Source organism: Ovis canadensis, chromosome 24 (assembly GCF_042477335.2).
Source record: "Ovis canadensis isolate MfBH-ARS-UI-01 breed Bighorn chromosome 24, ARS-UI_OviCan_v2, whole genome shotgun sequence".
Lineage (NCBI taxonomy): Eukaryota > Metazoa > Chordata > Mammalia > Artiodactyla > Bovidae > Ovis > Ovis canadensis.
In genome coordinates, this window is record NC_091268.1 from 38012716 (window position 1) to 38036985 (window position 24270).

Below are 24270 nucleotides of genomic sequence, written 5' to 3' on the forward strand. Positions count from 1 at the left end.
TACCATGTGGAGTGAGCCTAGAGTTGCCTGAACTCCCAATTTTTCAAGAGAGATTAGAAATCTAGGATTTTACTATCACATTTCCTGTGGCTCAGTTGGAATGAGCTGAGCTGAGCTCATTCAGTGAGCTACAGCTCCTCCAATGGGGTAGACCTGGGTTTAATCCCTGGGTTGGAAAGATCCCTTAAAGAAGAGAAAGGCTACCCACTCCAGTATTCTGGCTTGGAGAATTCCAAGGACTGAATTCCTGGAGAATTCACTTCACTTTCCTAATTTCTAAAATCACTGAGTCTGGCCTATGGCTCGCTGTTCTCTTCTCATCAGGTGCCTGAAGGGTTATGTTTTAGTGTTTTGGAATAATTCGTCTTGGGTCTGTGTGACCTGCAGCAGAATTGCTCTGTGGTTGGGAGTTCACGCTGTGGAGACAGACTGCCTAGCTCTGTGATCTGGACACGTTACTTGACCTCTCTGTGCCTATTTCCTCATCTGAAAAATGAGGATAATAGTACCCCAGCCTCACAGTTCATAAACGAGTTAACAGGTGCACAAGCATTGACAGCATTAAGTAAGCAGTTATTATTTGGATCTCTTGAAGCCCCAGGGATAAGAATACCTGCCTCTCAGGTCTAAATAATCCAGACTAAATTTGGCAAGTGCATTCATTAAAAGAAGAAGACTTGCGTCTCTGGATTATTGTGGGAACTCCTGAGACATTGAACAGCAGTGGCCTGATGAGCAGGGCCAACACATGTTAGCTGCTCTTATTGTTTGTTTTAGTTTCGCTTTATTGATTCTATTTATTTGTTTTTACTGCTTTTTGTTTTATTTTCAAATGTTACTACAGATAAGGGCAGTGCAGGGCCTTGCCCCATGTCACGTAGCTACAAACAAGTCTGGGGCTGGACCTTGGTCTCCTGTCTTTCCCACCCCCGACCCAGCCCAGGTTCTGGTATAGGTGGCTCTTGGTTGGTTGATTTTTCTTCTTTTCCTCTCTTTAATTGGTAGCATTCCTCAGATTCAGTCTTTCTAAAAAAATTTAAATATTTATGTATTTATTTTTGACTGCACTGAGTCTTCGTCGCTACACGTGGGCTTTCTCTGGTTGCGGAGCGGGGACTACCCTTGAACTGTGGGGCTCAGACTTCTCGTTGCAGTGGCTCCTTTTGTGGAGTGCGCTCTAGGGCACATGGGCTTCAGTGGTTGGGGCTCATGGGCTTAGTTGCTCCAAGGCACATGCGATCTTCCAGACCAGGGTTTGAACTGGCATCCCTTGCACTGCAAAGTGGATTCTTAACCACTGGACCACCAGGGAAGCCGCAGACGTAGTCTTTTGACCTGGTAAATGAATATAATGGCTGCTGGCCTCGTCAGTCTGTACAATCAACGTGGATAAATCCTGGTGACCTGTCTCTGTTATGGGGACACCATACCTGGGAAGAAGGAATTTCACTTCCCACATTTCTACACATTTCAGATGTGCACTGTTTCATTTGTGTGTTCTTTTATTCAACATCACGTGAGAGATAAGGGGTTAAATAAATTTTGGCCAGAGACCCTGTCATTTTGGTGCAGGGCTGAGATTGTACTAGTTTTTAGTATGTTGACCACAGCTATCTCTCAAAGGGCTTAAACCCTGCCCACCACCTTCATTTTGTGAATAATCAACTTTTAATTCATTAATTTCCTGACAAGTACAGAATCATTAGCCTTATGTTCGTCAATTGCTCATATGTCTTATGTTGTTATTTAATTAATAGTTAAATGACAAAACAACATGGATGATGATTATTTCAGTAATAATGATTTCAGAGTCTTAGAATTTGATTACTTATATAGCTGGCGCTTTTCTTTGAGTTTCATATATATTAACCTGTTTAGTCATTACAAGAGCCCACAAGGTAGGTACTAGTACTATCCTGGTTTTACAGATAAGGGTTTGAACCAAGGGATTAGGTATCTTGGCTAACAGCTATTAAATATCAAGCCAATATTCAAACCGAGGCAATAAAATGAAGGAGTTTGTGCTCATAAATATGCTTCTATTCTGAATGAATAGTCTGCAATCATATCATTACTGCCACATAAGCTCTATGCATCCTCCCCCAAAAAAAGTAACATTGGTTCTTGACTTGCAGAGGATTAGGGAATCACTTCATATATTGTTAAAGTGCTGAATTTTTGATGCCTTATATATGACAAAGTACCAGTGTGTGTGCTACATTAATGTGCATAATATTTTGTTTTGCACACATATATACATGATGTTTTTTATTTATTTTAATTGGAGGCTAGTTACTGTACAGTATTGTAGTGGTTTTTGCCATACATTGACATGCATCAGCCATTTTGCACACATATGTACATGATGTTTTTTAAACCTTTTTTTTTTTTTTAATAAATTCAGAGGTAGGTAAGGTGGCCTGGTATTCCCATCTCTCTAAGAATTTTCCACAGTTTGTTGTGATCCTCACAGTCAAAGTCTTCAGTGTAGTCAGTGTAACATGTTTTTCTGGAATTCCCTTGCTTTTTCTGTAATCCAGCGGATGTTGGCAATTTGATATCTGGTTCCTCTGCCTTTTCTAAATCCTGTTTTGAAATACATCTGAAAATTCTTGGTTCAGATACTGTTGAAGCCTAGCTTGAAGGGTATTGAGCATTACCTTGCTAGAATGTGAAATGAGCGCAGTTGTATAGTAGTCTGAACATTCTTTGGCATTGCCTTTCTTCTTTATTCAGAAAGTAATGCCACATGCAAAATTAAAAAAAAAAAAAGTCATATAGTTTGAAGGGTAAACAAAGAAAAGTCTCTCATCTATCACAGACTTCAGCCTCTAACCTGGGAAGCAACCTTGCTGTATTCTAGAATTTTCCTGTGCATATATAAATGTGAAGAGAGATTCCCCCCCCCCCCCCAAAGATAGATGGGAGTATACTATATGCATTCCTTTGTAAATTACTCTTCGAGAGTTTATCTTAGGAACCATCTCATATCTGTCTGTCTTCTTTTTATGTTTTCATGTTTTCACAGCTGTATGGTGTTTCATTGTATAAACCTGCCAGAATTTATTTAACCCCAAGCAATGGGTATTTCAATTCTTTCCAGATCCGTTCTATCACACATAGTGCTGTAGTAAATCTTCTTGCATCTTCACATACACACACAAGTCTACCTGTGAGACAGGCTCCTGGCAGTGGAGTTATCTGGTTCCAGGCTGAGTGTTTACAATGGAGGAACACTGCCCAGTTGTCTTTTGAGGGCTATACTCCATCAGCACTGCACTTGGGGTTCCATGACCTGCGCTGGGTATTACCAGCCTTGACTGCTTAGCAGTTGGATGTGGTTATTTTATTTTGCATGTTTTAAGAAGCAGCAAGACCCTGCGGCAGTGCCCAGCCTCCCCTCTCCCTTCCCAGGTGAACATGGGTGACCGGTTTGGGCAGATCATGATCGAGAACCTGCGGAGACGACAGTGTGACCTGGCTGGAGTGGAGACTTGCAAGTCGCTGGAGTCACAGGTCAGAGGGCAGAGGCCCGGACGTCCTCTTGTACCCTGGCCAACTGAGAAAGGGCCTCCTCCCTACACAGATGGGGGAATGTGAGGGTCCTTCTGGAGTGCCTGCCTGCGGGCAGCCAGGGCTCCACGTGGGCCACCGGTTCATCGTGTGAGGGAGATCCAAGCCCTGTGCTACCATCTTGGCATGGAAAATACAAGTTTACATTTCCTGTCTCCTGTTACTTTAATTTTTTATTATGCTGTTTTTCAAACAAAATAAGAGTAGACGGAATAATTAAAGCGAACACCTATGTCCCACCACCCAGCTTCAGTAATTAATCATATTTTGTCATTGCCACATTGTTACCCCTTCCCCCAAATTTTTGTTGGTGGTGTCATTGGAAAGGTGGCTCAGTGGTAAAGAATCTGCTGGCAGTTCAAGATTCACGAGTAGATGTGGGTTCAATCGCTAGGTCAGAAAGATCCCCTGGAGGAGGAAATGGCAACCCACTCCAGTGTTCTTGCCTGGATAATCCCACGGGTAGAGAAGCCTGTCGGGCTACAGTCCATGGGGTTACAAAGAGTCAGACATGACTGAGTGTCTGAGCATATCATTGGAATGTTTAAGGCAAATCCCAGACACTGTTTCATTTCCCTTATAAGTATTTCAGTGTGAATCTCCTACCAGTAAGGACCTTCCTCTGCCCAAGATAATGGTAATACCATGATCACATCGGACAAGTTGACATGCTCCTTCATAGCAGCTGATACCCACCCAGTTCATACTTGGTTTTTACCAGTCATCTGAAAAATTGTTCATGGTTGGTGTATTTGAATCAGGATGCAAACATGATTCCCACTTTGTACTTGACTTAAATTCTTGCAATCTGTAATTGTTCCCCCAAAATCTAGAATTTGTTTGGTGAAGAGGCACCTCCCTATCCCTACCCCCTTTTAAATGGCTTAGTTTTTACATGGCTTGTGTCATTACCACCAGGGCCCTTTAAAAACCCGTTGCTTATAAAGAATAGTTTCTTCCTTTATTTCTCTTTAAATATTATGCTTTACGGTGCCCCCATTGTAACAGTACCTGTTGAGTAGAGAAAATGGGGAAAATGAAAAGACAGATGAGAGGGTCCAGAATGGGCTTTGGAAAGAGGAGCCCTCCGAGGGAAGCTGTGTGTGCAAAGAACGCCTCCGGTCGTGTGACAGCTCCTGTCGTCTCCCTTTCTCTCCGCCCCACATTTTAGAGAGAACGGCTCCTGTCCAGCGGGTGGGAGTCAGCGTCAGCCATCGACATGATGGAATTGTACAGCAGGTTGCCTCGTGCCGAAGTGATCAGGTATGGGATTGACAAGAGTCTGCTCCATGGCAAATAATTGTGAATGAAAGGCATCATTGTCCATACCTTTTAATGTTTAAAAAAAAAAACAACCCAACCCCAAACTAGACCTATTTGAAACAAGTTAACTGCTGCTAACATCAATTAAACATTGCTAGCTCCTTGAGAGTAACTCATTAGCTATTAGCCAAGATAAGGTTTATGCCCAAACAGATTATTTTAGTCAAAATAAGCAGTTACACCTCTGCAGTGGAAATCTTGCGCAATCCCTGTGTTTTGGAAAAGGAGGAAAGTCACATTGCCCAAGGGGGCCTAAGGTGGTGGTGGGGAGTCTGCTTATGGATTTTTAAGTGGACTTTCCCCCTCATTATAAAAGAAATACATGCTTGTTGTTCTAAAACAATTTTCAAGTAAAGTGCATGAAGTATAGAGCAGTTGTGTGCTATGAATAAATTGGAGTATATTCTTTTTCTATGTGTTTATAAATATTTAGCAACCTATAGATTTGTATTTTTTGAATCAGTAGATTGATACATGTATTTGTCTGTAAACCACCATCCTTTCAAAAGCTTATATTTATCTCTGCATGTCAAGATGTTCAGATTACCATATCCTGTTTAGTGGTGCCTGGTATTTATATTGATGTGTGGATATATGCTAATGACAACAGTTTTTCAAACTGAGACATAATTGACAGAAAACATTAGTTTCAGGTGCACAGCATTTTTTTAAGGAGAACCACTTTATTTTGAGTAGTAGACAAAACTCCGTTTAAAATGTAATAAAAGAAACCCTCTGTCAGTTTCTTCAGTTAGTCTGAAGAATAAAACCTCCAGCTTAATTAGAATTTACATTTAACCTTAAATATTCTAAAATCCATCCATGTCAGCTTTGGAGTTTTAATCTTGCCCTATCCTATGAAATAGAGCAAACTTTCATTGATAATCAGACTCCTAATTTTTGCCATTCAACCATATTTTTTCATCTTGCTTTCTGACTCTATACATTCCATTCACAGTGTTCAATGGATTTGTAATAAACTTCCAAGGTGAAGGGAAATTTCTTGCTCATCGTTTGCCTAAAATCTTGGCTTGTGTTCATCTTTTGAAACAAAAAACACACACCAAAAATGCCCTCAGGTTCCACTACTAAAACTCCTTTAAAGATCTTCTTTGCCAGTGGTTCCGGAGCGCAATCCGTGCCATCTGAAGCAAGGTCTTGGAGCAGAACCCCACCGGGTGCAGCAGACAGCGGGCAGGACATGGCAGCAGTCCTGGTCTAATTTACATTTCTTTTCACATAAATGAGATTGAAAAGCCCTTGTTTTTCTCCTTGCCAGTGATCTGGTCTTTTACCCATCTTTTAAATAAGTTTTAAAAAGTGTTCTTACTGAAGTGTAACAGCTCGTTTATATAACAGGAAATCTACCCCCTTGTCATTTGTGTTACAAACATTCTCTTCCAGTTTGTCATCTGTCACTTTTGACTTTGCTTATGAAGTTTTTTTTTCTTCTTCTTCTTTTCAAAAATTAAGCTAAAATGGGCCCACGCCGTATGTACTATTCTGTAGCCCGCTTCTTTTCACATAGTCTATCCTGAACGCTTTTCCATGCCTGGCAGTATGCGTCATGGCCTTCATTTTTAATTGGATATGTTTGTACTGTTATCTTTTCATTCCACAGAATAGAGTCCCTTGAATTCCTGGATGAAATGGAGCTTCTTGAACAGCTCATGCAGCATTACTGCCTTTGCTGGGCCACCAAAGGAGGAAGCGAACTAGGTAGGTGACTTCACTTATATTGATTAGAATTTTTCTAGGGAACTTTTTGTCTCTGGAGAGCGTAACACTCAATGGGAATTTTCTACCCAGGAAGAACTAGGGCTCGTATACATGGATCTGTGAACATAGAGAATCAGCAGTTTTATCCTCTGTTTTTATAGCACAAAACCCAGGAGAACTGTTTAAATAAACCACATATATGAAAACCAACCAACAGCCCTGTAGGGCTGTTTGTGGAATTTCCTCAACTGGATTGTGAGAGACCTTGAGTCTTGAAATCATCTCAATGAAAGGGTCCCATGTTCAGCTTTTTGATCTGCTTGTAACCAGGTTTGCCGCATGTTAAGACACACAGGTCATTGTTTCTGTCTAACACCCCTGCAGCTGTGGGTTGGATTTCTCTCTCTTATCTTCTTTTATATTGGAGGTGAATTCCCCTGGCTTGGAAGAGTCGGGCCGTGGGGACAAAGCCCGGAGCCTTGTCTCAGTGCCTTGTTGCCTTGATCTTGACCGAGTTCCTCCTTCACAGCTGCCCCTCGCTGACCGCGCTTCCCCTGGGCGTCTCTCCAGCCCAGTGGGGATAGTTTTAGATCCCAGTTCTGGCCTTTGCTGTTAAAGTGCTCCCAGACTTCCTGTAGCTCTGTCTGACGTACTGCCTTAGGCAAGTAGTGAATATAAAACAAAGAGCTTAGGGGAGTCAAGGATTGTCTCCTGTGTGAAGATTCCAGGTTGTTAATCGTCCTCTTTGGGCTTATCTTTCCACCAGTTTATAAATTTACCCAGCTGGGCAGTTCAGTCCACAAAATCCATTTATTTTTTATTTTAAAAATCATTTATTACTGTGTTTTTGTACTGCTGTTTTCCCCCATTTTTGAAAACAGTATAATTTTAAGCAGAGACTTTGGAAAGTTCTCAAAAAAAGTATGGCAAAGGAAAAAAAAATCACCCATATGCCCAGCACTCAGAGATAACCTCTGGCAACTTTTCTCTTCTATTCTTTTTCTAGCTGTTGATTTGCTTTTAGTGGGGTTTAATTTATCTATATAACCTTGATTCTGGATCTCTTTAAGCTTAATATTATAACATAAGCATTTCCCCTTGCTACTAAAAACTCTGCATGAGCATAATTTTCATGGCTTTATAAATATTCTGTCATGAAGCTCTGTCTGCATTTACTTAATTTTCTTACACTTTTAAAAAATATAGGTGACTTGTATAGAATTAATTCTAGATTCTGCCAAGTAATGATGCTTTGAGCTTTTCCATGTAAGGGGCTTCTTTTCCCCACTTCTCACCCGGCTACTTGTGGTATCAGTAGAGTAAGTCACTTACATACGACCTTCAAGTTGCGAACTTTTAAAGATGCGAGCGTGCGTTCCATCAGCGTCAGGTGTGAGCGACACTGCAGCTTTCCCTCCGTCTCCTGTTGCCGACAGTCCTTCAGCTCTACAGCCTCCCACTTCCCTGCCCCCTCCCGTCAGTAACTCTTCTTGCCTCTTCACTCACTGCCAGCCCCTGTATGCTGAGCTGTTGTACTGTACTACTGTACTTTTTAAGGTACTGTACTGTGAGATTAAAAATGTTTATTTTGTATGTTTGTTTTGTTATGTATTATTTGTGTGAAAAGTATTATAAACCTATTACAGTACAGTACTATATAGCCAATTGTGTCAGCTGGGTATGGAGGCTAACTTCGTTGTACTTATGAACAAATTGTACGTGCTAATACGCTCTTGGAATGGAATGGAATGGAACTCATTCCTATGTAAGGGACTTATTGTACTTAACTTGTATGTGTGTAGAGGACAAACTGTGTTTGCTCGAAGTTCAACATTTAAAAGACCAAGTTCCTAAGAATAGGCCGTAGGACAAAATCCAAACAGATTGATACTAAACAAACCTACAGCCAAGACTCTGGAAAATCAGAATGATTCTCCAATAATAAAATCGCCTGCTAAAACAAAATTCAACACTCTTCAGAGGAAGATATCAGAATTCAGAGTCTCCTCAGCTTACCACCTACTGTGTTCAGTTGAAATCAGTCGCTCAGTCATGTCCAACTCTTTGCGACCCCATGGACCACAGCAGGTCAGGCTTCCCTGTCCATCAACAACTCCTAGAGGTTGCTGAAACCCTTGTCCACTGAGTCGGTGATGCCATCCAACCATCTCATCCTCTGTTATCGCCTTCTCCTCCTACCCTCAATCTCTCCCAGCATCAGGGTCCTTTCCAATGAGTCAGTCTTTCACATCAGGTGGCCAGAGTATTAGAGTTTTAGCTTCAGTATCAGCCCTTCCAATGAATATTCAGGACTGATTTCCTTTAGGATGGACTGGTTAGTATTTGATTAAAAAATTACTAGATATGTGAAGAAATAAATTGCCCACACCAGTCTTTTTTATTACTGAATTTGACTCAAAGAGAAAAGGGTGAAATTGCTAAGGCTAGTCAGTAACCCTTTGACTTCTTTCTCACCTAAAATGGGCCAGTAGTAATTTTCAAGTGTATTTAAGGTAAAAAGCAGAACACTCAAGAATGAACTCGTTAAACAAGTTGTCTGAATGAAAGGTATTAATTCTGAAAAAAAAAAAAAAAAAGTTCAGCATTTAAAGAATGGACTTGTGGGTTTTACTGGAGAGCCCATAAACCGCTATAACATTTCTTAATCCCTTTTAAACCGCCAGTAAACACTGTCTTATCCAGCCTCCTGTTTCCTTGTGGAATCTTATCTTACACAACCAGGAGGCCCGGGTGAAGTAATTGAATGTGCAGCCGTTGCCCCAGAGCTGGTCCCTATGGACCTGGGGCCCCAGGGTCACATTCTTCCACCTCTGACTGTTTTCTCTGCCTCCGCCTGTGACAGCCCCTTCTCAGCATCTGTGCGTTTCCTCCCCTCAGGTTTGAAGGAAATAACTTATTGATCTGTTCAAGACTCGTGCTGAGCCAGAGCTGAAGCCAGCGACCTTTCCGGAGCTGAGTCTCCAAGTTTCCTGAGTGGTGGGGAAGCCCCAGCTGCCATTCTCCGCCACTCTCCGAGAAGCCTCGTTTACTGGAGTGGTTGTACAAGTTCCTGTTCCTGTTGGCTAACAGTTTAAATAAATCTCTGTTGCCAGTTGCCGGTGTGTTGGTCCTCTGCTGTTTATCCTTTGCTCCCCTGGGGGTACTGTGGTTCCCCTCTTTGTCAGCTGGAACCAAAGATCCTCAGCCCGACCTTGACCTTGGCCCACTCCCCATGAGTCAGACTCAGCTCCTGCATCCATTGTGGGATTTACTCCCATGTGCTCTTATGTGTGGCACCTGGCCTTGCGCTTGGCATCTTGACCAGAGGTTGGAGCTCGTCTCTGCTCCCGTTTCTGCCCTTGCCTGCTCAAGTCCTCCTTCACCTTGGTCACTGTGGCAGGCTGAATGATGACCCTCTAAAATGTCCCTTCCCAATCCTCCCAGCTGAGAGTATATTACCTTGTATAGCAAAAGGGGTTTTGCAGATGTGATTAAGTTAAGGATCTTGAGGTGGGAGCATCCAGGTGGGCCAGATGTAATCACAAGAGTCCTTCCTTTTAAGGGGGGGAAGGGAGGGCAGAGTCAGAGGAACAGGCTGTGTGACACCACAAGCAGAGACCGGAGTGATACACTTTGAAGATGAGGGAAGGGCGAAAGTTGAGGAATATAAGTGGCCACTGGATGCTGAAAAGGGCAAGAGGATATCTCACAGCGTCCAGAAGGAACCAGTCTTGCCAACACTTGGACTTCAGCCCAGTGAAACTAATTTCAGATTTCTTACTCCCAGGACAAGAAGAGAATAAACTTGTATCGTTGTAAGCCGGTGAGTCTGTGGTCATTTGTTATAGCAGCAGTAAGAAACTAATACAGATACGATACTAGTACAGATTAAAGGGTCCCTGGAGATTCAGAATCATAAGGCCTGTCCATGCCTGATAACATTCTTGGTTATGTGAGTGAGCTGTGAACTTGAACCTGAGTATGCAGAATGGCAGCAAGGCAGCCCCCCAGCCCTCTCCTCTCCTAGAGGTTGCAGAATCAGAGATCAGTGTTCCCTAGAGTGTGGCCTGCGTCCCACTACACAACAGTGCACTTGTGGGTGGGAGTCGGTGGTGATACAGCGTGAAATAACATTGAATAACCCAGTGAGGAAGTTACTTGCTTTTCACTTATCTTTCAGAGCTTAGGAATTAGTTCAAGGAAAAGATCACAGGCTGGTACTGATGGATCTTCAACACTAATGTCATATTTACTAATTCATTGTTTTTGAAACCATGTACTGGCCGTTCATGGATGGTGAATCCATTTGGGGAATCAAGTCCATTATTTTTAAAAGATAAGGAATAGAATGGAAAACGTTCATAGCACGTTTTCAGTAGTAAGGGTCCATACTTTTTTATAACTTGTTTCATTTTTATGTGTGTTTGCCCTACCATGTTAGTGTTGGTCCTGATGTTTTGGTCTTGTTTTTTAAGTGAAATACAGTTGACTTACAATGTTGTATTAATGTCTGTTGTACAGCAAAGTGATTCAGTTATACATATGTATACATTCTTTTAAATTTTCATTTCCATTATGGTTCATTACAGTTGGATCTAGTTCCCTGTACTATACAGTTGGACCTTGTTTTTTACCTAGTCTATATGTAACAGTTTGCGTCTGCCAACCTGAAACTCCCAACCCACCCCTCTTCCTCCTCACCTCCTCCTCAGCATCGGTTTTGGTTTTGATGCTAAGTGAAGGTCAGAGTGTTATAGCACTTCACCAACTGTGGCAGCAGTAGCATTTGGCTGAAGTTTTAAAAACTTTGCTTGGCTTCAGTTACATTTCTGTTTTCCCTTCCATTTTTTAATGAATTATGTTCTGTTCGAGGCTAAGGATACACCGTTACTGTTGATGGTTGTGTTATAAAATATCCCTTAAAGTACCTATAAATTTCATTTTAAAATGAATGCAGCAGAGATGGCGAAAGTGATACATTTGGAAATACTGACGTTGAGCAGCACAGCAAGAGGGAAAGGCTGATCCAGCACTTTAGAGGATCTCGCCAGGGGTCCACTTTCATGCCCTCCCTGCCCCCCAATACTTCCCATAACCAAGACATGCGTTCCCAAGTGTGGTTTTAGTTTTTGAATTGGAGCTTGGAACTGATTTCACCTAGGATTTATAGTCACTCACTGCCTCTCCTGTTCTCCCACCCGCTCATCTAAAACCCCTTGTAATCCTTTCCACACACACTGCTTAACTGAAGTTGCTCTTGGGAAGGACATCAGTGATGTTGAAACCGTCACATCCAGGGACCCTTTCTCAGTCCTTGGCTGTCTCAGCTTCTCAGTAGCATCTGACACGGGTGACCACCTCTCTCCTTGAAATATTGTCACTGCCAATAAATGATGAAACTGAATCTGAAACCAGGCAGGTTGGCTCTGGAACTTGTGCTTTTGACTGCTGCATTTATATATATATATATATATATCCCTTCTCCCCTTGCCCCAGATAGCATAGAAAATTCCCCCATGGCTGCCCTGATGCCTCATTCCCTTATTTCTGATAAATTTTTCACATTTATTACATTCACTTATTTCCTATTTGGGGGCTGCCCTATGTGCCGTTAATGAAAAGTGATCTTTTTCTGCAGAAATTTTAGTGAGGATTTTGAATATTTAGCAGAAATAATGTTAAAAAAAAACACCGCAACTAAGTTACCATATGATCCAGCAATCTCATTCCTGGGCATGTATCCAGAAAAGATGAAAACTAATTCAAAAAGATACATGGCACCTCAGTGTTCATAGCAGCACTATTTGCAATAGCCAAGACAAGGAAGCAACCTAAATATCCATTGACGGATGAATGGATGAAGAAGATATGGCATAGGAACTTCCTTGGCGGTCCAGTGGTTAAGGCTTTGCACCTCCAACGCAAGGGACACGAGTTCCATCCCTAGTTGGGGAATAAAGATTCCATATGTTGCTCGAGGTAGCTAAAAATTTTTTTAACTATATTTAAAAAGATGTATATATACATAGTGAAATATTATTCAGCCTTAAAAAATAATGAAATAATGCCACTTGCAGCAACATGGATGGAGCTAGAGATCACCATACTAAGTAAGTTGGATAGGGAAAGACAGACACGACACTTACATGTGTCATCTAAAAAAAATGAAACAAATGAACTTAGAAATAGATTCACAGACATGGAAAACAAACTTATGGTTGTCAAAGGAGAATGAGAGGGGAGAGCATAGATAGCTTGGGATTAATAGAAACACTACTATATCTATATATAAAATAAACCTATTAGTATCTAGCACAGGGAACTATATTCAGTATCTTATAAAAATGAAAAAAATATATAACAATATATATATAATATTTATAAGTAATATATGTTTATAACTAAGTCACTTTGCCATATACCTGAAATTAACACAGCATTATACATCAAATACACTTAAACCCAAAGACACCACCACCAGTGGGTATCTAGGATGCTTTCAGTAATATTGATTGAAGAATACCATCAAGGACCTAGGTTTGCTCTCTGTGCTCTGTCTTGCTGAGTGTATTGGCTTTAATTTTTTGATGTTGCCTCATAATGATAAAGTAGCTGCTAGAGTGTCAGGCATCACACCTGCACTCATGGTAGGAAAGAGAAGTCTTTTCTTTAGTAGTCTCTTTTTATCCAGAATAAAGTGGTCCCCAAATGTGCTCAAACATACTTTCATCTATACCTTATGATAAGAACTGAGTAGGATTGCCAAATGAGATAAATGAGTTAAATTTAAATTTTGGTAAACACAGATTTTTTGTTTTCAGCGTAAGTATGTCCCATAAGAAATCCAAATTTAACTGGGTATCCCCAGTTATTTTGTTATTTTATATAAATAAAAATATGAATAATTTTTGCTATCTGGCAACCCTAAAACTGGGTCCAATTGCAAGAGGGGCTGGGAAATAAAATGTCTGACTTTCTGGGTTTTGTAATGCAAGATGGGCAAAAGAGAAAGAAACTAAAGCTTTCAGGTGATCAGCCACCCGACGTGGAGTCATCTTGATTGCGTTTGCTCTCCTGCACAGAGACTATGTTTGCGTAATATCGGAAAGTTTATGAAGTCCAAAGCAGAGTCAAACTCTATTTTCATCTTAGAGTTTTTTACTTTTTTTTTTTTTTTTAAGGGGAGGAGAGGAAGCGTGGAGGGTCATGAGTAAAGTGCCTGTCATAGGCAGGATATATAATTTTATTCTGCTTTTTTATATCCCCCCTTATTCCACAAAAGGAATTGAGGTGACTAATAAAATTACATTAACACAGAAGGCAAAAATAAATGCCTTGAGGGAGCTGGAGAGGAGAGATCAGGTGTGTGCTCACTCAGTCATGTCAGATTCTTTGCAACCCCATGGGCTGTGGCCCACCAGACTCCTCTGTCCATGGGATTTCCCAGTCAAGAATACTGGAGTAAGTTGTCATTTCCTCTTCCAGGGGATCTTCCCCACCCAGGGATCGAGCCCATATCTCCTGCCTTGGCAGGCAGATTCTTTACCACTGAGCCACCTAGAAAGCCCTTGGGCAGCTGGAACGTGAGTTTAGAGGGGGAAAAAAGGCCCAGAGATGCATATGTTTTATTGTCTCACACAGGTCTTGGAAGTGGGCTACAAATTTGACTCCCCCAAAGTCCTCAGAGAGGATTGAAATATGATTCCGCTTCCATAAAACCACAGCCAGCTGCATGCTCTAGAGAGGCACACATCTTCCTGCACAGAGACCCAGGATGCTTCTCCAGAGCATCATCAGCGGGATCTGGGAATGTTTGGAGCCTGGCTTTGCAGCTGCTGCTTCAGGTTCCTTTGATGCAAGCTGATGACAGAAGTGAAATTACTCTGGACCAAAGCAGCGCAGTCCAGGTACATAGCTCTGGGATGCTGTGGCGCATACAAGAGTAGGATCTAGGAAACCTGGGAAAATGAAAGGTCCGCAGAACTGATGTGCTAAAATAATGTCTCAAAACTGGATACTTTATACGAGATTCCATGACAGTAAGCTTGAGGTCAGAACCTTTGACAAAGACTGGGAGGTCAAATCAACTGAGTGGTCCAGATGAAAATGCTTATCAGGGCCAGCCCGGTGGAGGGCAGAGGTCTTCATAGGAAAGCGAGGCTACTCCAGAGGCAGAGCTTCATTCCAAGGTTGCTACTTCCAATATCAAATGAACTATTTCACACCCTCCTTAAAAACCCTCCTTTAAGACCCACTTCCTCCTCTTGGTTGGAGAAGGAAATGGCAGCCCACTCCAGTACTCTTGCCTGGAAAACCCCATAGATAGAGGAGCCTGGTAGGCTACAGTCCATGGGGTCGCAAAGAGTCAGACACAACTGAGCGACTTCACTTCCTCCTCTTGGTATGAAATCCAGCTCCTTCCCGTGGCCTATGAGACCCAAGACTTGGCATCCCTCCTGGGCTCCCCCACCTCTCTGCCTCTCTGCCCTAACCACGACCTCCTCCCAGCTCTGCCAACCTACCAAACTCTACCACAGGGCCCCTCAGTTAGGGGGCTGGAGATGTAAGAAACACAGCTATTATTCAGTTCACTAATCACTTGGTTTATGGCACATGACACAGGTTTAAGGTAGGGAAAAGGGGTAGCAGACCACTCCAAGAAGTCCTGAAAGGAGTCATCTCAGCTGTCTCCCAACCGGCAACAAGTCACAGTAAGTGTGGGTGGGAGGTCACCTTCTGCTCCAGCAGGGAGTCGGGCAGCTTCCATCTGGAAAGGCTCCCAGAGCAGAGTCGGGTCCTCCAGCAAAGTGGCTGCAAGTCACTCGGCTCAGTGACCTCTCTCAGAGGAGTCAAGTTCCCCCAGGGGAGGAGGTCTTGGTCCTCTGCTCCAGTGAGGTACGCTGCCCATCACATTTCTAAGATAACGCTCTTAGTCTGTCCCTCTAGGACTCTTCACACTCCTACTGTGGACGTTTCGAAACAACTAACGTGGATGTTCACATTGGCCACTGTGACTCCATTTTTTAAACAAGATGATTAGAAGTTTTGTATATGGATGCTCTGGGTCTTTGTTGCTGTGTGAGGGCTTCCTCTAGTTGTGGAGATCAGCAGAGCACATGCTCTAGGGCGCTTTGGTTCAGTAGTTGAGGCACACAGGCTTAGTTACTGCATGGCATGTGGAATCTTCCCAGACCAGGGACTGAACACATATCCCCTGCATTTGCAGGCAGATTCTTAACCTCTGGACCACCAGGGAAGCCCCGTGACTCCCTTTTGAACTGCTTAACATAGCTTAAATCCTATACGGTTCACACAGGATGAGTAGGGATCATAGCACTCAAGAACTCACATCATGACCCTTTGCCTCTGCTGGCCTTTGCACCTGCTGTTCCTTTTCCTGAGTCAGCCTTCACCCTTAAAGCTGAGATTAAACATCACCTCCCCATCACCCTGTGTAAATATCCCCTGGGGCTGTAACAGCATCCTATGTTTTTGCCTTTATGGTCCTTGTGTGAACTTGTCATCATTTTTACTCATTCCGCAAGTATTTATCAAGTACGTTCTCTGTATGAGGCACTAAGAAACAGTAGGGCAAGTGAACAAATAAAACACAAGAATTGCTCATGTGACTCAAGTGACTCAAGACTGTCACCATGTCTTCACACGATGATGCAATCATACCTTTATTGCACATTTGATTTTTAACCTTTCTATGAAAATATTTGAGATTCAGATGCTAGGGCCTCAGGACCTATCACCAATGATGGACACCCCAGTAGGTTATGATTGTGGTTCATAACACGTGTTGTTTCATACCTTGTCAATCTGAAGAAAAGCAACGACTCCAGTGGCAACAACTCTTGCAGTATTGCAAGTGCTGTTTGCAAGGGGGTACCTCTCAAGGCCAGACCCACCGAACCTCTGGGAGGAAAGGCAGGGAGTCGGGGAACAAGATCCAAGAGCTTGCTAAGCCCAGTGCTGGGGAAATTGTTGTGCGCTGTCTGCCAATAGAACTTGCTGAACTCAGTGGTAAGTAATTAAATGACCAGGGAGAGCTTTGCGAATGCAGGGAGGGCCCATTGTTCTGGTTTTACCCACCCATTGTGTCCCAACTGTGAGTGAGTTTGAGTGCTGGGCTCTGAAACCCGAGGGTGGATCATGGCTTCCAGACAGCAGAAGAAAGATAATTTAGAGATATAAGGAGAGGGGACCTATTATGGAAGGGAGAGATAGGGGTGGTTCTTAAGGAGTGGGAACCAGGGAGCAGGGCCTTGGTGAAATGATGCTAAATGGAACATTACAGTAAACTCATGAGAAAAGGAGTCACAAAGGCAGATTTGATGTTGATGCTGGTCAAGCGCAGTAGATTGCAAAGAATGGCCCTAAAGACTTCTGGAGTCTCTGTCTCCACTGCTTGCATCAGGAGCGGCCACATGATTTGCTTTGGCCAATAGGGTGATAAGAAAAGGTGAGTGGGGAATCCCCTGGTGGTCCAGCAGTTAAGACTCTGTGCTCCCAATGCTAGAGACACAGGTTCGATCCTTGGTGGGGAAATAAAGATCCCATGTGTCACATGGCATGGTCAAAAAAAAACGAAAACATGACCGACTTGACAGGTTGCTTGTGCACTGGGGTTCACCTTCTCTCACTGTTCTTGGGAACCACGTGGTGACCACAATGAAAATAAGCCTGGGGTGGGTCTGTTGGATGAGAAGATCACGTGGAGCTGAAATGAGCTGTCTGGATGAGGCCCTTCCCAGACCCAGGCCTCAGGCAACTCACTGGCTGATCGCAGAAGTACAAGGGAGCCCTGACCTGAACTGCCCAGCCATCTTGCAGAATCGTGAGCTAAATGCCTGGTTCTTGTCTTAAGCACTATGTTTGGGGATAGTTTGTTACCCTGCAGTAGCTAACCCATACAGGTGGGGGTACAGGTTGGAAGGAGAAGGCAAAGTATTAGTTGAATGTTTCCTGCTGTTGAAAAAAATTTGCAAGTGTAAGAGTTGTGAGTTTTATCTGGGGAAAAATGAGTACTGTATCCTGGGAGACACTATTTCTGATAGCTCTGAGAGACTGCTCCAAGAAGTGGCTGCAGTCTGATGGCTGCTAGATGGCAAGTGTTTCTTCCTTCCCAAGTTCCCTCAGGGCTCACCAGCTCACCATCCATGGTGGCTGCAATCCGCTGATGACTGGGACATCCTTTGTTTATAGGAAATACTCCCTTTCTCACTTCACAAATGCTTGTTCTGTGTCAAGCTGTGTGCCATGTATTGAGATCTAATGATGGACCTGGCAGGCATGCTCTCTGCACTCACAGAGCACCAGCCATTAGTGCCCCCCACCTCCCCACTAACAAAAAACTTGGCTATTTTAGCACCCTGTGGCAAGTCCAGGAGGGTGCTCCAGGGAGAGAGAGACATGTGTGAGCTGACATCTGAGGATGTGCCCGGTGAGTGGGCCCTGGAGGCGGGGGTTGAGGGGCGGGGTGATGAAAGAGAGAAGTAGAGAGCACCTGACTGTAAGTGTGGGACCATTTAGAAGAGACCGGCCATGTGCTGCCCAGAGGCAAATGTTTCCTCTGGGAGGTCATGGAGATGTCCCAGGGTGCTCATGGCGTACTTTTAAGGCATCCATTCTCAACGGAGGTGCTATTGCCCCCACTGGAGCAAAAATTGCTTAGGGTTAGGGTTGTCCAACTCTTTGCAACCCTGTAGACTATAGCCTGCCAGCCTCCTCTGTCCATGGAATTCTCCAGGCAAGAATACTGGAGTGGGTTGCCATTTCCTCTTCCAAGGGATCTTCCCGACCCAGGGATTGGACCTGAATCTCCTGCATTGGCAGGCAGATTCTTTACCACTAAGCCATCAGGGAAGCCCAGGTTTAGGGTTAGAGGGTGGTTATTAGCCCTCCTGGAGAAGGCAATGGCACCCTACTCCAGTACTCTCGCCTGGAAAATCCCATGGACAGAGGAGCCTGGTAGGCTACAGTCCATGGGGTCAAGAAGAGTTGGACACGACTGAGCAACTTCACTTTCACTTTTCACTTTCATGTATTGGAGAAGGAAATGGCAACCCACTCCAGTGTTCTTGCCTAGAAAATCCCAGGGATGGGGGATCCTGGTGGGCTGCCATCTATGGGGTCACACAGAGTTGGACACGACTGAAGTGACTTAGCAGCATTAGCCCTCCAAAGAACCACAGTATGTAAACAGATATGAAATATTATCTGTGGCATTAGTGGGCTGCTTCGGTGACTCAGACGGTAAACAATCCACCTCCAATCCACGCAGGAGACCTGAGCAGGGCACAACCACCCACTCCAGTATTTTTGCTGAGAATTCCATGGACAGAGGAGCCTGGAAGACTACAGTCCATGGAGTCACACACAGATATGAAAGATTACCTGTGGTATTAGTGCTTAATAGAGGGGTGATAATTTTTTTTAATAGCTAAAAAAGTCTCCACAGAGGGGAGATCATGGATAACAATGGTTGAGAAACACTGTTTTAAGGGAATCCATATCCAGGGCCTCACCTTGTGCAATCTGCTCCCTTTCTCCACGCCCTCCCGCTTCTCCAAAGAGCATCCTTCTCCCCCGTCTCACATCTGTGCTGCTATTTGGCTCTGGGAATTAAAACCTGGGAGAGCGGAGAACAATTAGAAATACTGGTACTGGCTGGCGCTGAGAAAGTGAATAAATAATAATGACCAACTATCAAACAAGTCCTTTTTTTAGATTTGAAAGATTCTTTGCTCTCAACCAAATTGAAGGGGGATATAATAGCTTAGCATGCTTTTAACTTTTTTTTTTAAAGCAATAGATTTGAAAGAAGTTTTTTTAAAGAATAGGTTATTTTTGGCATATAACTCAAAAGGTGTTCAAAGAAATGTGTAGCACTGCTATAGAAACCTCTTTCTATTTGTTTTTGTGAAAGCTCTCTCCTTGCCTACTGTAAAAATGAAAAATAGAAATTGAGTTGGTGCTGAGCCCTGTCTTACAAAAATAAGCTACAGTCATCTTGGGATATATGAACTCATTGAATAAATAAGCAAAATTTGCTCTATCCATCTCATTAAAAGATATATTTCCTATAAAATTTTATTTTTAATGCTTAATCATTAATTATCAACATGTACAGTATAGCTGGGGTTTGTCAATCAATTGTCTACTAATAATAATTGTAATGATAACTCAATCCACAAAGGAATAAACAACATTTAGAGTCACTGTTCACAGAAATTTATAGAAGTATTAATTTTTCTCTCTCTCTCTTTCTGTGTGTAGACACATATTTCCATAACATCTTATATAAAACCTGAATGAACATTTTGGCCAATCTAATATGTGTATTTGATTTTACCTAAAAATGGAATTATATGCTACATACTGTATTATAAACTATTTTTACCCCAAAGTTTTACAATATATAGAGCTCTGTATGCACAGCACACATAGAGATCTACAACAGAGGCGGGACAATTTTTTTTAAGGGTCAGATAATTAATATTTTAGACTTGGTGGATCAAGAGGATATTTTGTACTTGATAACTATTTGAAGTGTGAAAGGCTTCTTACATCGTATTCCAAAAGCCAAACACCTGAAACTAACACTACTTTGTAAATCAATTATACTCCAATAAATAAAATAAAAAGCCACTTACTTAAGCAGTAGTCTTTTGTGAACGTATATCTATGTTGCTTCCATATTAACTCAATATTATAAATATGTGGCAATTATACACAATCCTTCTGTATGAATCTTTTCACACTTATGTGTTTACCTCCAAAGGATGTTGCTGTTCATTTGCTAAGTCATGGCTGACTCTTTGCAACCCTATGGACTGCAGCACACCAGGCTCCTCTGTCCTCCACTATCTCCTGGAATTTACTCAAATAAGTGAAAAAAAGACATCTCGCTGATGTTCTTACACTTCTTTAGTTACCATGACTCTCTTTTCACACATTATTGTGAACTTATTTTTTCCAATTCCCTGTTTGTGTCTTTTCCTCATTTTTCTTTGTGGTTATTTTTTCACGTTGATTTACCCAGCTCTTTACCCAGTAAGGGCAGTGACATTTGCCATTTATGTGCAGAATTTTCCCCAGTTTTTCACTTTTCTTGTCTATGCTCATCATTTTTTTCTTTCTTGGTTTAGAAATTATATACTTTATCTGTTTCAGGTTGATTCCTTTTCCAGTATAATAGATGTCTATGCATTTGAAGCCTCTCATGATTACAAAAATATTTACCCATGTTTTATTTTAGGGCTTTTATGATCCTTTTTTTACATTTTTTTTTAGTGTCCATAGTATTTGTTAATCATTTATTTATCAAGAGAGACTATTCCTTAGCTCAGATATTTATCATTTCATAGTTCAGAAACATAGGTAAGTGACAAAGTTCTATGGAACTCAACCCAAAGAAATTCTTTATGTTCAAAACTCACTTTTCACTCTGAAAGATACTAGCTTTCCTTATGTCCTCAAAAATCTTCCATAGAATCATAATTTCTATAGAAATCTGCATATGCCTCCTTCCTTGGTTTGTCAGAAGCAAACTTATAGAAAGTTGCAACTCCCAGGGAGACAATGAATGCTCCAACCATATGAAATCACAGATGCATGACCAGAAGGTTTCGTCAAAGAACTGGACAAGGTATTTTTTCTTTTCTACAGCTCAACAATATGGTCTTTCCATACTTATAGAGAAATGGACCTCTCTTTTACATGTTCAATTTTGGCTCATTTAGAATTTATTTTGAAGTACAGAATGAGATAAATATTTTATTTTTTTAAAAATAAGCCTAACCAGTTTTCCTATTTAAGTATCTTTAATCCATGATTTTGAACCCCAATTTATATTTCTATGCATATGCTTACGTGTGTGTGTGCTAAGTCGCGTCAGTCGTGTCTGACTCTCTGTGACCCTATGGACTTCAGCTCATTAGACTCCTCTGTCCATGGGATTTTCCAGGCAAGAATACTAGAGTGGTTTGACATGCCCTCCTCCAAGGGATCTTCCTGACCTAGGGATTGAACCCAGGTCTCATGTCTTCCTTATTGGCAGGCAGGTTCTTTACCACGAGTACCGCCTGGGAGGGCTTCCCTGGTGGCCCAGATGGTAAAGAATCTGCCTACAATGTGGGAGACCTGGGTTCGATTCCTGGGTTGGGAAGATCCCCTGGAGGAGAGCATGGCAACCCACTCTGATATTCTTGCTTGAGAATCCCCATGGACAGAGGAGCTACAGTCTATGGGGTCACAAAGAGTCAGACACAACTGAACAACTAAGTACCACCTGGGAAGCCCTTCCATGTATATATTTGGGTTTTAAAGGACTCATTTTAAAAGCCTATCAGCTATCAAGGAACTGAATATTATGACTCCAGCAAGTTATTCACGCCCAGCCCTACATGCAGAATTTCTTCAAAAGCACTGTATGGCTTATCTTTAACTGGAAGCTTTTTTACCTGAAAGCAATGTGTATACCAAAGGTAAAACTCTTATTATTCAGGTTGATAGGATTGTTTTTATTTCTCCTAAGCACAAAGATAAGGGTATTTAGAATTGAGAAATATAGCTGAACAAGTGCTATCCATTTGTATTCTATCTATATGTATGTGTAACCACGATTGTGGGAGTAAAATGGTTAGCAGAAGATTTCGAATTAAAAAAAAATAGATGTGCAACAAGCAACAAAGGTTTACTGTATAGCATAGGGAACTATAGTCAATATCTTGTAATAACCTATAATGGAAAATTATTTCAAAAATAATATATGTGTATAACTGAATCACACACCAAAAAAGGATTCTGCTCTTTGAAATTTAGGAATGTTTATCTTTTTGCCAGTTTTTCCAAAAGTCCTATGGACATCTAATAACAATGTATGAGATACAAAATTTTAAATTTATTTGTGTAGGACATAAGATTCATATAAATCAATATAAATAGATATATATCATATTTAAATTATTAATGACATAATTCAAGATGCTCCTAATCTTATTTTTTCTGTACTTGATAAAATATTTTCAGAGAAATGTTAATATGTCTATAATTATAAATTTTTCCTTTTCCCTTATATTTCCTCTGATTTTTGCTTTATGTATCTTTGTTTCTTTGTTGTTAGGTATCTAATGGTTTATGATGTCTATCTTATTTGTGAATTGTACCTTTTATCATTAAAAATATTCATCTTTGCTTCATTTAAAAAATAATATAGAATAGTTTGCAGAGTGAGCTGCCACACCTAAAGAATTTTAAAAAATCGTAAGATGACATTTCACCAAGTTCAGACAATAAAAAAGGCACCAGTTTGGAAGCAGTTTTGGTTAAATTCCAGCTCCGCATTTTATGGCCAAGTCCTTCTCTTTTCTTGGCCTCAGCTCTCTCATCTGTAAAATGGGTTTGTAGTGATAAACCCTGCCTCACACAAGTTAGGAGGACTAAATGAAATAAAGCAGGAACTCACTATGCCCAGGGTATTTATATCCAGGTACCCTCAGACCTGTGGCCTTAATTTAACCCTCCCAGGACACACAGTAACACCTACAGCTTCTGTTCCTTTATGTAACAAGCCAGCTCCTGACTGTGGAGTACACCAGCTGAGTCCTTGACCTTTGGCTTTGTTCCCATCCATTCCTACCCCATGACTCCTGTGGTCTTGCTCTCATTACAGGCCAGCATCACTTGATTTCCATTCTTGCCCCAGCCCAGAAAGTCCTGGCCCACCCGTGGGCGAGACCTTGTAGTTCCTAACAGAGGTCACCATAACCTTTGAACTTGCTGCAATGGGCTGCTGGCCGGAGTCCTGCTTGGTCCTGCCACCCTTCCCTTCCCTTTGAGGATGATGACGATTTGTAATTCTCACCTTGGCACTTGCACTCCCAAGGGGAATGGGAATGCAGGTGACTACTCTGACAGTCACAATTTCTGGCATGGCAACAGAGGCGGCGCACGCTGTCTGTTGGCCCAGGGTCAGGTCAACATGGGGGCAGCCATAAGCTCCAGGGAAGTTCATCAGAAGGTGGCTTTTGCTCTCCCATACTTCTTTTACAACAGTTATTTTTGTGCCTGACACACCTCCCTGATTTGACTGTAAAGTTCACGAGACATTGTCTCTTGATCATCTCCTTTCTGGGTGGATAGGTGTGTCACAGGGTGACTGAAATGTAGCCCCACCCCAACCCCTCCGCCCCGTGAACAGGAACAATTCTCTGTGGTCCTGAAACACCAAGGAAATATTTGCTTGCTTAGATTTCAAGAATTCTGAACAGCAAATAGTAACTGTGGAAGGAAAGAGTATGTGAAGCAGGATGCTTCTTTCTTTCTTTCCTTCTTTCTTGCTCCCTCTCTCTCATCCTCCCTTCATTTCTCCTGCTTCATTCCCTTTCTTTCTCTCTTTCAAGTGACAGAAACCCAGCTCCAACTGTCTTCAGAAAGGAAAAGGTCTAAGAAGACAGTCCAGAGTGTCTGGATCAGGGCCATAATGTAGATGTCATCAGTCTTTTTCTCCCTCTTGGCTTTATTTTCCTCTACGTGGCTCTGTTCTCATAGGACTCATCTCTTCTGGTGACAAAGATGGTGGTTAGTGGCTCCAGGCCTCTATTGTCCCCCTCAGTAACCCCAGAGTAAGAGCACTTCTTTTTTTTT

The 24270-nt window shown here is 42.1% G+C and overlaps 1 protein-coding gene and 1 pseudogene across 1 annotated transcript in view; one reads left to right on the forward strand and one right to left on the reverse strand.

Moving 5' to 3' along the window:
- Positions 1-9730, forward strand: part of LCMT1 (leucine carboxyl methyltransferase 1) — a 68865-nt gene extending 59135 nt beyond the window's left edge. Inside the window, exons 8-11 of the mRNA XM_069570384.1 lie at positions 3415-3516; positions 4745-4836; positions 6518-6615; positions 9514-9730. Of these exons, the coding sequence (XP_069426485.1) occupies positions 3415-3516; positions 4745-4836; positions 6518-6615; positions 9514-9536 (315 nt within the window). The 3' untranslated portion in view covers positions 9537-9730. The remainder of the gene's footprint in view (positions 1-3414; positions 3517-4744; positions 4837-6517; positions 6616-9513) is intronic.
- On the reverse strand, positions 5790-6099 carry LOC138429678 (protein CEBPZOS-like; annotated as a pseudogene).
- Positions 9731-24270: the final 14540 nt, after the last annotated feature.